At 39.9% G+C, this 14,526-nt stretch overlaps 1 protein-coding gene across 2 annotated transcripts; it reads left to right on the top strand.

Moving 5' to 3' along the window:
• Positions 1-5,020: 5,020 nt before the first annotated feature.
• On the top strand, positions 5,021-14,021 carry ZNF706 (zinc finger protein 706). Of its 2 annotated transcripts, none has more exons than XM_028533669.2 (4): positions 5,021-5,277; positions 8,580-8,716; positions 10,433-10,540; positions 11,196-14,021. In XM_028533669.2, the coding sequence occupies exons 2-3, from the start codon at positions 8,582-8,584 to the stop codon at positions 10,526-10,528; spliced, it is 231 nt and encodes a 76-aa protein (XP_028389470.1). In that variant the 5' UTR covers positions 5,021-5,277; positions 8,580-8,581; the 3' UTR covers positions 10,529-10,540; positions 11,196-14,021. The 2 variants fall into 2 exon arrangements, with proteins under 2 accessions (XP_028389470.1, XP_035887208.1); XM_036031315.1 differs by lacking the exon at positions 5,021-5,277 and adding an exon at positions 5,640-5,661.
• The last annotated feature ends 505 nt before the right edge of the window (positions 14,022-14,526 follow it).

Genomic DNA, 14,526 nt, shown 5'->3' with positions numbered 1-14,526 from the left:
AAAAGCGGCAGTGGAGAGGGCGAAAAGTGGCAGCGTCAAGGGCGAAGAGTGGACAGTGTCAATATGTATTTTGGAGTAGAATCATCATGACTTGGCAATAGTTGGAAGTGGAAGCTAATGGGTTGACGAGTGCCAGGGTTAACAATGAAGCTTTTGAAAGAGTTACCCCAGTGGGTGGCAGTGCCTTTATTGAGATAGGATAAACAGGTGAGAAGGAGATTTGTGCATGGCAGTGGAGAGAATATCGGACATTCAATTTTTCATCATTCTAAATCAATTTTTATATAACAACTTTATCGAGATATAATTCACATGTCACAAATCAGTCACTTGAAGTGTACAATTCAACAGTTTTCAGTATATTCACAGAGTTGTGCAATCATCACAATTTTAGGACCTTTTCATCATCCCAAAAAGAAAGTCTATACCCATTACCAGTCTCTTCCCATTTCTCCCCAATTCTCCCGGCCCTAGGCAACCACTAATCAACATTGCTTCTATTGACTTGCCTATTCTGGATATTTCATATAAATTGAATCATACAATATGAGCTCTTTCATGATTGGTTTCTTACACTCTTTCAAGATTCATCCATTTTGTAGCATGTATCAATATCATTTTTTTTATGGCTGAATATTTCATTTTATGGATATACCAGATTTTATCAATATATCCTTGGATAAACATCTGGTCTGTTTCCACTTTTTGGTTATTATAAAAAGCCAAAATGCTGTGTTGAACATTCAGGTACAAGTTTTTGTATGGTTGTGTCTTCATTTCTCTCGAATAGAGACCTAGCATTGCAATTGCTAGATCATGTTGTAGCTCTATATTTAACCTTTCGAGGAACTGCCAGAATGTTTTCCTGAGAGGCTGGGTTTTACCTCGCAAACACAGTGTATAAGGTTCCAGTTAAGCCACATCTTCTCCAACACTTGTTATTTTTTTTTTTAATTGTAGCAATCTTAGTGGATGTGAAATACAATCTCAGTATTTTCATTTGTATTTCCCTGATGGCTATAATGATGAGTATCTTTTCTTGTAATATTGGCCATTTGTGTATATTCTCTGAAGAAATATATCTAATCAGATCTGTTGCCCACTTTTTTTTAAAGAAGCGCACTCTTTTTTTTTAAAGATTTTATTTATTTACTTTTAGAGAGGGAAGGGAGGGAGATAGAGATAGAGATAGAGAGAGAGAGAGAGAGAGAGAGAGAGAGAGAGAGAGAGAGAAACATCAATGTGCGGTTGCTGGGGGTCATGGCCTGCAACCCAGGCATGTACCCTGACTGGGAATCGAACCTGCGACACTTTGGTTCGCAGCCTGCGCTCAATCCACTGAGCTATGCCAGCCAGGTGTTGCCCATTTTTAACTGGGTTATTTCTTTTGTCACTAATGTTTTGGTGTCGTACCTAACAACATTTTGCTTAACCCAACATCACACAGATTTGCTCTTACATTTTCTTCTATGAACTTTATAGTTTCAGGTTAACACTTAAATTTAGGTCTGTGATTTGTTTTTATTAATTTTTGTACATGGTGTGAGGTAGGGGTCCAATTTCATTCTTCTACATTTGGCTATCCAGTTGTTCCAGTACTATTTGGCAAAAGGACTATTCCTTCCCCCATTGAATTTTATGGGCAACTGTGTTAAAATCAATGTGAATATATATTTCCAGATTCTCAATTCCATCTCACTGATCCATGTGTGTGTGTCTATTCTTATGCCAATGCCACAGTCGTGAATACTGTAGTTTTGTAACAAGTTTTGAAAATGGGAGTTTGAGCCTTCCAACTGCGTTCCTCTTTTCAATATTGTTCTGGCTACTCTTGTGTAAGGAAATACACGCTTTTCTACTTGTCTTCTCTACTCTCAATACTTCACTGCAACACTACTTTGCCTCTGACACCAGATATGTAGGTCTTCCAAACATCAACTAATGTTGCAGCACCAGTTGGGTGTCCTACAGTTGAACTCAATTCTGACACTACCTGAGGATAGCATCAGATCCCACAGGTCTGGCCTCTTCCCACTTCAGATGCCCACTGCATGTCAAGTTGTTACCTACGCTTCTGACTGACCAGCTATCTATCAGAGGTTTCCATGATCACCTCCTTACATTCAATTAATATGCTAGAGCAGCTCACAGAACACAAACATTCACTTATCTTTAAACTGTTATTATAAAAAACATTATAAAGGATACAGATGAATAGCCTAATGAAAAGATACATAGGGCAAGGTCTAGAAGGGTTCCAGGTCCAGGAACTTCTGGCTCCATGGGATCGGGGTGGGCCACCCTCCCACCATATAAATGCCCCATTTGCCTATCCAGTAACTCATCAAATCTTGTTCAAGAGTTTTGATAGAGCTTAATCCCCAGACCTCTCCCCTTGGCCTTCCCAGAGGTCTTTGGGAAGGGCTGAAAGTTCTAATACTCTAATCACTTGGTCTTTCTCCTGACCAGTCTCATCCTGAGGCTATCTAGAGGCCCCACCATAATTACCATGTTTTACCATGTATAATGCATCCTCACATTTTTGTGCACATTATACATGGGACTATTATATCCATTATTATAGCCATAATATGTAATCATTATATCCATGTATAATGTGCATCTTTATTTTCCCCTCAATAATTTGGGCAAAAAAACCATTGCTGGTACAGCTAAGTGGATTGAGTGTAGGCTGCGAACCAAAAGGTCGCTGGTTTTATTTCCAGTCAGGGCACATGCCAGGGTTTCGGGCCAGGTCCCCAGTAGGGGCCACATGAGAGGCAACCACACATTGATGCTCTCTCCCTCCCTTTCTCCATCCCCCTTCCCCTCTCTCTAAAAATAAATAAATAAAATCTTTTAAAAAATTGTGGCAAAAAAGTGCATAATTATACACAACAAAATACGGTAACTTGTTAGCATAAATTCAGGTGTGCTCAAAAGAGAATCCTTAGGAAAAACAAAAAATGCTATCACTCGGAAAATTCCAAAAGTTTTACAAACTTTTAAAATTTTTATTGAATTTATTGGGATGACATTGGTTAATAAAATGATATAGGTTTCAAGTGTACAACTCTGTAACACATCTGCATATTACATTGTCTGTTCACCACCTAAAGTCAAGTCTCCTTCCATCACCATTTATCCCTTTATCCTCTTCAACCTTCCCCAACACCCTATCCCTCTTTTCACCACCACACTGTTGTCTGTGTCTCAGGGTTTTTTTGCTTAATCCCTCCTTTTTCACCCAGTGCCCAATCCCCACCCCTCTGACAGCTGTCAGTCTGTTCTACGTATCTATTAGTCTATTTCTATTTTGTTGGTTTATTTTGTTCATTAGATTCCACATGTAAGTGAAATCATATGGTATTTGTCTTTCTCTGACTGGCTTATTTCACTTACCATAACACTCTCCAGGTCCATCCATGCCACGGCAAAAGGTAAGATTTCCTAGTTAAAAAGACATCCTGCCAGCCAGATTCCTCTGTTCCTTTCCACTGTCCACTCTCATTCATGGCTAAACGAACACAGCTCTTTGGATTTCCCCTCTATGCACCCTCCAAGGACCTCATCCACCTCCTATTAAGCCAGGTTAATACAATTATTATGGTTATGGTGATTATTAATGATTAAGCTATAGCTGCATGATATGTCAACAAAAGTCCTGCTTTCTTTAGACACATGCAGTCATTCAATATCCATTTATTTTATTCAGGTCCCATGATGTTTAACACATGGATAGCACTGAGTAAACTGATGAAAATGAGCTTACATTTGAGTCCTGGAGAGAGATTAATAAAATTTAATCATGCAATTTAAAATTGTAGTATAGGAGGAAGAGTGAGGAGCTGAAAGAGGGATGAAAAGGCAGGACTGAACAACCGGAACACTGCATGACACCCAAAAGCAAGAAGCAGCTAGCGCCTTTCTGGCTATTTTAAACAATTCTCTGGTACCTAAAGCCCAGTCCAGGCAATTTGGGCTGTATTTATATTCAAATAACGACTCCTGAGCACTGATGGGTAAATTTGGGAGAGGTGAGGCTATGGGGAAGCTGAACGCCAAATGCAAAAGCTTCCTTTTCTTCTTTCTTTTTTTGTTTTTTTTTTTCTTGCTGTTGTTGTTATATCTAACTACAAACCTATGTGTGTGTAGGGGGTAGGAGAGAAGCAGAATAAAATCATTGTCTCAAATGCCGTTTCCAGATAAGTCAGCAGATAACACTATGGCTCTTGGTAGACTGGAAGTTAAATATTGTGGCCTGTAAATCAAAACACACTAAAAAAATCAACTCCCAATTTTTAGCAACCGAGTATCTTGTTATCAGTCAGCCTTTACCGGTCAGGGAAACCTAGCCAGCAATTTTCACTGAGGCTGTCAGGCTTTGCTTTGCAAACCACTGAAAACCTCACATTGGTCAAGTAACGGGGGTTTCCGTGGGAATGAGGTAAAGGGCGCCCGGTAAGAGAATAATGGTTGCGTGGCCCTGTTAAAGGTCGCCCGGCCCGCCGGCCTCACTGAGAGTGGGGCGGCAGTGTGCGTGGGTGGCGGGCTCCCCAAGCCGTGACCCACGTCGCCCCAGAGCTCCGGTCCGGGCCCCTCCCGTGGCCGGGGCCCAAAAGGCGCGTGAGAAGTGACACTGAAGCTGAGGCCTGGCCGCCGCCCGAGTAAGTGAGCGAGCCACTTGTGAAACACGTTGCGGGCCGTCACCCACCAACACCGACATCACGAGGATCCTAGGGCGCACAGAGGGGCCCAGATACAGCAGGGCAGGGGGAAGGGGCGGGGCGGGGCGCGGGGACAGGGGACGACGAACCCTGCGGTTCCCAGCTTGCAAGGCCGGCAGTCGCAGCCAGGCTCCGCCCTCCCGGGCTTATGTAATAGGGGAGCGCTGCCATTGGCCAGCGCGACCGGAAGGGGAGCGGGCGTGCGAGCGGGGCGGGGGGCGGGGAGGAGCCCACAGCAGGAAGGCAAGTCGGGGGGGTGGGCGGGGGCTAGGAGGAGCGGGCGGGCACTGGGGCTTTTGGGAGAGCCGCGCGGCGTGCGCGGGCACGAGGCTTAGTGGCCTTTCCCAAGACTGAGGCGGCGGCGGGTGCGCGCGCGGCGGCGGGTGCGAGGCGCAAGCTGTTGTGCTTCAGGCTTTCCTCTTTCCCCTCCTAGGCGGGTGCAGGAGGCCGAAGCGGTGCTGGGCGCGCTCCCCTTTCCTCTCCCTCTGGCCACCTCCTCCGGCCCCTTCGCGCTGCGCGGTCTCTCCGACGCAAGACTGTCCCGGCCCGGGTGAGTGGCTTTGGGGGCGGCGCTAACGCCCGCAGGACGCCGGGGAACCGGGGTGGGCGCTCACTGGCGGGGTCGGCGGGAACCGTGGGAGGTCGCCGGGGGTCGCGAGGGGCTGCCGGCCTACCCCGCCTCCCCGGGGGCCGCCGGGCTAATCCTGCCTCGGCGCGGGCTGCGGGAAGGAGGGGAAGCTCGGGCGCCTGCCAGGCCCTGCAGGTGGCCGGGTCGCAGGCCAGCCACGGGAGCTGAGCCGTAACCTTACCCCCTGGCGACAGCAGCTGGTCGTTTTCTCGACGCCGGGGCTCCCTGTAGCCGAAGGTGCCAGGTTTCGGGCAGCTGAGGCCTCAAGTAGGCGCGTCTCGGGCCGGGGTCGGTGAGGAGTGAAGGGTAGGTGGGAGCTGTATGGGTCCTTAGAGGTGGGGAAGAGGAGAGGGGGCTCCCCGAGGCGAGAGAGGCGGGTTTGGGAAAGAAGGTGGGCTAGCCCGCAGCTGTGGTCAGTGAAGTGTTGGATGAAATAGACGTTAGTCCTGGCGCTTTCATCTTCTCCCTTTCCCAAAAGGATGTATTTAAAAATCTAGGGTCTGATGTTGATAACTGCACGGGCCTGTTCGGCGTTTCAGTGGTTATGGAGAATGATCCTACTTCCTGGATCCAAAATTTTCTCTTATTCATTCTGGTTTTGGTTTTAATAGAATCTTTGGGGCAGTGCTTACTTGTTGCCTCCTGTAAAGAGCTCCTCATTTTAAAAGAACTCGTTATTCTTTTTACTACTTCCCTCTTTGCAACCCCTTCAGAAAGCCATACTGTTACATTAAAAAACAGCTTTTAGGTATTTGTAAATGACTTCTTGCCCCTTGGTTTGTCACATTTAATCAAGGAGCCGTTATGTTTAAGATTTTGTAGAAAATACGATTGGCTTGGGAGCAAGCCCTAAACTGTCCAAAAGCAGGTGGTTTGTGCGTTTGCATTTCTACTTTCAGAAAGGAAATCAGCGCAGTTACTTGTTAGACGTTAGGGGCCTACCCTACGAATTTAGACTGTTTCTAGTTCCTTTACCTGGTATTAAGGTTTCTGTTTTAAAAATAAGAAAAAGTGACCAGTCTCTTACAGAGTTTTTATGGGGGGTTTTTTGTTAGTTTTTAAATACAGTGGAAAGTAGGTTAAATCTGTTGTGTGATATTATGTTTGAGGGGAAATCTGACATACAAAAGTTAAAAAATAATGTGTATCTAATGACACTGCTTATCAAGAAACTGATAACCATCAAAGTTCTGTATTAGTGGACTGCAATTTTTTAAGAGTTTTTTCTCCCAGTGTAAAGGAATTAGGAGGTTACCCACACAATCAGCATATTAACATACATAGCATACATCGTGGGGAAGAGTTCAGGTGCATGAGAGGACTGAAGTGTTCTAATGTAAGGTTCTGATGCTAAGACATTGAGACATTACAAACATTTCAGTACAGGAAGATTGAGTACCGACTACAGTACTATTATTTGAATAATATGTAAGTATCCCAAATCTATTTCCATAGCAATAGGTTTGTACGCTTGCCTTACCATTTGGACTTAAATGTACTTTGAAAAAAATTATTCCATTTGGCTTGGAATTTGGTTTTTAAGAAAATGGAAGTTTAAGGACTAACACATCTGGTAATATTTACCACTATTTGGTAAAAACAGGGTTCTTATGTTAGGCTTGCATACTAAACATTTTTGTAATTTGTTAAAATATTCAACTGACTTTCTAGAAAAGCACTGATCATCCTCTGTATTTTATTTGACTTTCAGTTCAGTAGTCAATGCTGGAGGGAACCTGTCCCATTGGTGTATTTTTTCAGTTTCCCTTTTTCTTTTTGGGAGAAGCTCAGGTGTTTCTATGAAATGCTTTGACCTCATATCCATAAACTAGTTAGGGTTCCAGTCAGAAAAAAAAAATCAGCACTCCTTTCTGGGGACGTTGAGGTAGATCCACTGTATGTTTATGTCCCGCAATGATTTAAAAGTTTAAAATTTACAGTCCACCAATAGTAGAAAATGGTGTCTTTCATTTTTATACAAGTACCCTTACCCTTTAATAAGGCTTGTTTGCTCAACTGGGAACTAATTTAATCTTATTTAATAATTGTCCAGCTATGGCCAGTCTTTAAGAAAGATTTAGAACAGCACAGGAGTTTTGTGAAACCTTAGTATTTGAGAGAACAGTCCCCATTGCTCCTGTGATCTCTTTTAGAGGCATTAGGTGACAGCTCTTATTTCTCTTCAAGTTGTGCGCGTCAGGTCACAGCAGTGAGCACTGGAAGGGGAACACACCTTTGCGGAGTGACCCAACAAATGATTGGGGAAGGGGACTAAACTTTTTGGTAAACTCTTGAAGATTATGTAAGTGCAGAAATCTTAGGTAGATAGCTCAGTGAGTTTTACAAGTGTACACGCCTATATAACCATTACTCACATCAAGATATAAAATATTATCACACCCCAGAAATCCCCTTCATGTCCTTTCTTCCCAGTCACTCACTGCCTTCCAGATTATTAGTTTTGCCTGTGTGAACTTTGTATACCATATGTTCTTTGTATTGGGTTTCTTTCCTTTAATATTGAGTTGTTGTCATGTGACATAATTTTTTTTCTTTTTGAATGCTGCATAGTAGTTCATTGTAAAAAAAAACAACACAAGTTACACATCCATTTTACTACTAATAGACATTTGTGTTTTTTCCAGTTTTGGAAACAAGTGGTCTGAACACTCTCGTACTCTGTCTTTTGATGTACATCAAGAGTTTTCATCCTTTTTCATCTTGTGGCACATGTAAACTAATTACTAAAACTCTGCGGCACACCAGAATCTATTTTTTGTTGATCTGACAGGAAAAATAGCTGTGATTATGATTCATTCACATTTGATGGTAGTTGCTGTGTTGGCTGTTGTCATGTTTTTATTTGACCACCTAAGGGGAAAGAGGCCAGTACCCCTGACTAAATAGTCAGGTGTTGCATGCTTTAAAAATTCTTAGGTTACACCAGTTGAAAATCGCTGGTGTGCATACATTTGCATTTTTGTTGCATATATACCATGTGGAATTGTTAGGTTATAAACAACTACAGACAGTTTTGTACAATGGTTGTACTAATTAATTTATTCTCTAGTAGCATTGTATGTGAGAATTTGAAAACCCATACATTTTGATTAACAACTGTTTCTATGAAATTTGAGCCGTTGATTCTGAGATTGTTAATCATGTTTCGATTATTCTGTATTAAAGTAAATAAATTACTCTAATGCCTCAACTTCTGTTTTTAGATATGGCTCGTGGACAGCAGAAGATTCAGTCTCAGCAGAAAAATGCCAAAAAGCAAGCTGGACAAAAGAAGAAACAAGGGCACGACCAAAAGGCTGCTGCCAAAGCTGCCTTAATATATACCTGCACTGTCTGTAGGGTAAGGGAAATTGAAAGACATAGCTTTCCCATGGATAGTTCTTTCATTAAAGATTCATTTGTATAGGTTAAAATTTTGCAGTCATGTCAAAGTAAATGCTTTACTTGAAATAGTAGATTTGAGAACTGGTTATTTTACGAATCCATCTTTCTTCCTTCAACAAATACTTTATTGAATGGCTCCTGTAGCCAGGCAGTTTTCCAGGTGCTGGAAAGGAGTGAACAAAGTCCCTTTCCTCGGGGTGAATAAAGATGCCTTCTTAAGGTGAAATAATACACTTTGAACTTTGTAAAGAATTCAGGTCTGCCCTGGCTGATGTGGCTCAGTGGATTGAGTGCCAGCCTGCAAACCAAAGGGTCACTGGTTCAATTCCCAGTCAGGGCACATGCCTGGGTTGCAGGCCAGGTCTCTAGTAGGGGGCATGCGGGAGGCAACAATACACTGATGTTTCTGTCCCTCTCTTTCTCACTTCCCCCTTTCTAAAAATAAATAGATAAAATCTTTTTTAAAAGTCAGATATACATTAAGAAGTCAGTTTAGTTTTAAACTATTAAGATACCACTGAATAAGACTCATTATACGATTGTTTTGTTTTCTTTCACTAAGTCCATTGTTAGGATGTGTGTAAAACTATATGGAGTTTGTTCACACGTGTGTTATTAGAGTTGAAGAAGAATCATAGCAGCTGCTATTGAGTGCTTACTATGTGCCAAAGCACTAAACCAGGTGTTTTACCTGTATGATCCCATTAATCCACACAACAACCCAATGAGAAAAAGTACTTTTATTGTAGTCGTTTTACAAAAGAATAAATTGAGTCATGGGAATTAAATAATTTGCACAGGTCACCCAGCTAGGACATAGAAAAGCTGGGATCTAAACCCAGGTAGTCCAGCTCCAGTGTCCACTCTCTGGGCAAAACAAGTTTTTCAGGCCAGAGTCTCTTTCTTGCCCATTTGTTTAAGCTCACCACCCTCGAGGTTAGCACATAGAAATTCTAAAGGAAATGTACACAGAGAGATTGCTAGTATGGATGGGGAGGGATCTTGATAATACATGATTCCTGGGTTATCTGTTGAAGTCATTACTAATGAAATAAAAGTTCCTGACTTCACAAAAGACAGATCTGTTGCGTTAAATATCTTGTTCATATTGAACTTTGATGCATACTCAAAATAACAAAGTTAAACAGCTTCAGATTCTATTTGGAGAGAAGCAGAGTAAAATCACTGAATTACTGATAAATACTTTGACTTAAAAGTACTAGAGTAGTTCACATGTTCAAAAACTCAAGACAACAAAAAACATTTATGTTTTATCTAATTGAATATTCTAAAGAACTAATAATTAAAGGTCCTTGCCTAGGGAAGTCGGTATAGTGTAGTACAGTATTTGAAAGTACTGTAGTACAGTACCTAGCACCAGGTTAAAGCATAGGTCTTGAGCAAATTAAGCTTTCGGTGTTTGTTGCCCTATCATGTAATATGAGCACAGTAGGAATTCATGTAAGATTACTGTGAAGATCAGTGAGAATTTTGGTAACATGCTTAACATAATAGTGCAGAACAAGCTACCGATTTGCTGCTAGATGAGCGGAATACTTCATTCTCTAGCCCACCCTGTATGCAATGTGGGAGTATGTTAGGCATTTCTTTATTACATGGTCATTTTTTTATAAGATCTGACTCTTTTTTTTTGTACAATTTTTGTAATTAGACACAAATGCCAGACCCTAAGACCTTCAAGCAGCACTTTGAGAGCAAGCATCCTAAGACTCCACTTCCTCCAGAATTGGCTGATGTTCAGGCATAAAGTTGTTTACAGGTAATTGACCTTTTTTCTTTTTGGTAATGTCAGGGTTGTATTCAAGAACAAAAGTGTCTTCCATAATTGTGAAATTGATTTTACTGTCTAGATGAGTCTTTATTGCTTCCCCTTTTTAAGTAAATGTTCAACAATTGTTAGAAGTCCACTTCTCAGCCCATATCCTGATGAACTAGAAGTTCCTCACTACATAAAAGTTCTACTTGCTACTGTAGCCAGAAATGGTGGGGGATGAAGGGATTCTGGCCAACTCTGGTCCAAGAATGGAAGAGACTTGTCAGCTTAAAGAAAATAACTATTTCCAAGGTACTGAGGGTCTTGCTCAGAGAAATGAAGCAGACCAATGTTCCTGAGAGCCTTTTATAGGTACTTTACTTAACAGTAGTTGCTTGAAAATAATCGGCTTAGATTTTCTGTGTGGTTGGGTTTCTTTTTTTTTTTCTTCCTAAATAGCTGTGATGGTGGTAGTGGCTCGAGAAATTTCTTTTTGAGTAAATTAATCAGAGTTCTATTTATAAAATCCCATTGACAGATCTGTCAGACTAACTTGATAGCTTACGGGTATTGTGGGGTTTTTTTTTAGACATTTGAAATGTTTGTAAATTGTATTTGTGCAGTGCTTTCCTTCACAGAAAATTTTGCTTATGTTTTATAGGTGAATTCATGACACCTCTGACTCTTCTACTGTCTGAGACCTTAGGTAACAAACCTGCAGCTGCTTTTCTAACAAACTGTTGATCAGCAAAAATAAAGGGGCTACAGAAACACTCATTTTTATGCTGTTCCCTTTGGGCTTCATGCAAAGACAATTCTGTGTAAATGTACAGTTGACTCTAATTTGGAAATCTGAAAATCAGTCCATCCTTGTTATAAAAAAATTTTTTACAATTGTAATTATATTGATGTTCATATTGTGTAAAATAACTCATTTAATAAAGTAGTACTTTGATTTTACAACATCACAGGATAAATGGTTCTAGAAATTCTGTTCTAATTTTTCACATTATTTGCCTTATAAAAATGTAATGAATTCATCAGCTAGAATTGCAAGTGCAATTCTTATCTCCCTCTCAGCTCAGTGGCAGGTTCGTTAGTTAAACTAGAGCGGACTCATTTATTAAATTTGTGTACACAGTTTTATTGGCAGCTGCCTAGGTGAGGAATGACTTACCTGCTTCCTTAGTATATTGCAATCATATGTCATTTTCTCTTCTGATTGTTCCATGTGTTTGAGGTTGGAATATTTCAACTTGCTGTATAACTTGGCTATAGATACCAGCTAGGTATGCCCTGTAGAGATAAGTGATACATTCCTAAAGCGGTTGGATCGTTAGTGAGCCCTTCTGAAAAACTAGGTTCTGAAATATGTGTCGTAATGAAATAATCAGTAAGCCTAATCGTTTATTACAAAATATGATGGAATGTATGTGAACTAGTAAAGATTTATCTTTCATAAATTATGCTGGATTCTTTGAACATTTTTCAAATTCTTTAATTTGATATCGAAACTCATAATGTTGAAGTTTTTGGAGCTTATTAACGATTTGACCAATGGATTTTGCATGAACGGGAAGATTGGAATGACTTGTGGCTGGGTTAATTCCCAGAACCTTCTCCCTCCTTTTCTTTCTGAGTCGTTGATTTTGGGAGTTTACTTTGTGCTGGTTCCTAAAATCAAAGACTATGTATTATATGATTTCCGTCTGAACCAGAAAAGTGTTAAGCCAGTATCCACATTCATTTGGTTCCAAGAATGGGGAAGTGGGTTGGTTCAGATGGTTGAGGTAAATCCTACCCAGTTAAGGGAGGCTAATTTTAGGGTTCTTCTAATTTGCTTGGGTTAGCTATTAACTTTACGAGTGAAACTGCTGTAACTCAGTTTAAATTTTCAAGTTAATAAAATAGGAAGAACACTCAATTATTTACTGGTAATTGCTTAGAGCCACAAACCTGATCCTGTGGATTTAAAAATGCATTCCTCCTTTCTGCTGTAACTCATCACTGCATTGTTTTTTTTTGCCGTGCCCACCTCGTTTGTCTTCATTGTAAGTTTAAAATAAGATATTTTGAGGAAAATCTTCAGTGGTGATGATTTCTTAGCAATTCCTATTCCTATACTATTACTTTAAAATAATGATTTTTTTCATGTATTTAATTTCCTAATTTTCAGATTTTAATGTTATTTCCTTATATGTTGATTACCAGACTATTAGACTTTGCCTAATTGCTTGTGGGGGGTATTACAGAAGTTCTGGTTAAATTACAATTTAAAGGTTGTAAAGTGCTATGAGCATATTATGTTTAGCAACAAATCATTTAAAAACCATTCACAAGTTTTGGTTTAATTTTTTTTTCATTCATTTTACTGACTGACTCAGAATAAAAGCTTGTTGTTCTTGTATTTAACCCTCTTTTATAAGCAGCTGAGGACATCATGTTTAACTGTCTCAGTGATAGGACTGGCTGCATTGATCTTGTGTAGGTGTCAGTTCTCATCCTCTGTGTGAGGATTGTTAGGACAATCCCCTTTATTGTGTTTGAGCTAAATCTGCTATAAGGGGAAAATTTAAATTCTTAAACATCCTCGTTATTTAATTCAAAGATTCTTTAACAGATTACAGCAAAGTTCATTATAAAACTGTTATGGTGTCTTCAAAGACCTGATGAAATACACCGAGAGAGAACTGGTCCATTTGTATTCTGTATTTCCAATAGTTGCCAAAAGGAATGGGGCTAAGATTCAGCTTGTTCCTATTCCCCTTCATGTGGACCTGCACCCCCTTCTCTACCTGCACACGGGGCTCAGTTGTGTTCTGTAATGTCTTATTAAAGGAGATGTTAAAGAAAACCAAACTAGTCTAATTTCTTCTACATGTTAGGGGTTTTTATATTGCCTCTTCCATTTTTGTTTTTTCATTTTCAACTCAGAATTGTCTCCTGAGTAGTTCTAAGGGTGATGAGATTTCTTTCATTTCTCATTGTTTTTCCTGTAGTCTATTTTGGATCTACAGCATATCCTTAGAAATGAAAGGAAGCATGTTCTTCTGAAACCTCACCCTGTAGGATGTGTACTAAGTTGTTGGAAGAGGAAAATAATTGCCTAGTAATATAAAATAATACTAAAAACATCTGTAGGTCCGTTAATTGGGTGGATAACTCCTTACAACATTGACTCAGATTTGAGATAACACTTTTGGTTTTATATTTAAAATACTATAATAGCTAATTAGTTACACCGTAATTCAGTTCTGAGATGTATATCACATGAATAAGGTAGAATTTACCAACATTTAAAGTACTGAATCTCAATTCATTTGTGCTAGATTTTCATTTTTGTGGTGTTTTGGGTTTGGTTTGGTTTGGTTTTAGACAGAGATACATAGTTTTTGGAGTGTATAGCAATGAAGATCAACACCAGGGGGTTGTGTTTACTGTGACTTTATATTCTGAAATCTTCCCAGCTAGCCGAGTTTTATCTGTTGTAAGAGTTTCAGAAAAATCTTAGGAATTTCCAGTGTGTAGATTTAATAAAACATCTAACAACTTAACTGAGATAATAGATATTTTTATTAATAAAAGTTTATCCTGTCATTCATTGTGGATTACCATATTAAACCAAAAATTAAATGTCTTTTATTTTAAATGTTCTTTGGATAAGCTGTTTACTGACTTGCTGTCCTTTGGGAACGGGTTTTGCTTTTGAGCAGCCCTTCATTAGCTCCAATTTCTGCCCATAGTATGGCTCCAAATTTAAAATCTGTACATGTAGACACGGACTTAAGTCATTTATTTATGTCCATAACGGGCATATCTACAGTTGTGAAGTAATTACGTTAAAGTCATAGTACTTTTTAATCATTTTTTATGCATGCATCTTTTTCTATACATATGAATGATGGTTTAGGTTTTTATAGACCAAATAGGTACCTCACTTTATGACTGCTTACTGTCTTGTAAAATTCAGAATGTGCCTTGTATTTTGGATT

Source organism: Phyllostomus discolor, chromosome 7 (assembly GCF_004126475.2).
Source record: "Phyllostomus discolor isolate MPI-MPIP mPhyDis1 chromosome 7, mPhyDis1.pri.v3, whole genome shotgun sequence".
Classification (NCBI taxonomy): Eukaryota; Metazoa; Chordata; class Mammalia; order Chiroptera; family Phyllostomidae; genus Phyllostomus; species Phyllostomus discolor.
Note: the sequence above shows the minus strand (reverse complement) of the source record. Positions and strands in the feature narration are given on the sequence as shown.

Coding starts and splice junctions, on each gene's coding strand:
- ZNF706 (XM_028533669.2), top strand. CDS start 8,582: ATGGCTCGTGGACAGCAGAAGATTCAGTCTCAGCAGAAAAATGCCAAA. Junction 8,717..10,432: donor ATACCTGCACTGTCTGTAGG/GTAAGGGAAATT, acceptor TTTTGTAATTAG/ACACAAATGCCAGACCCTAA.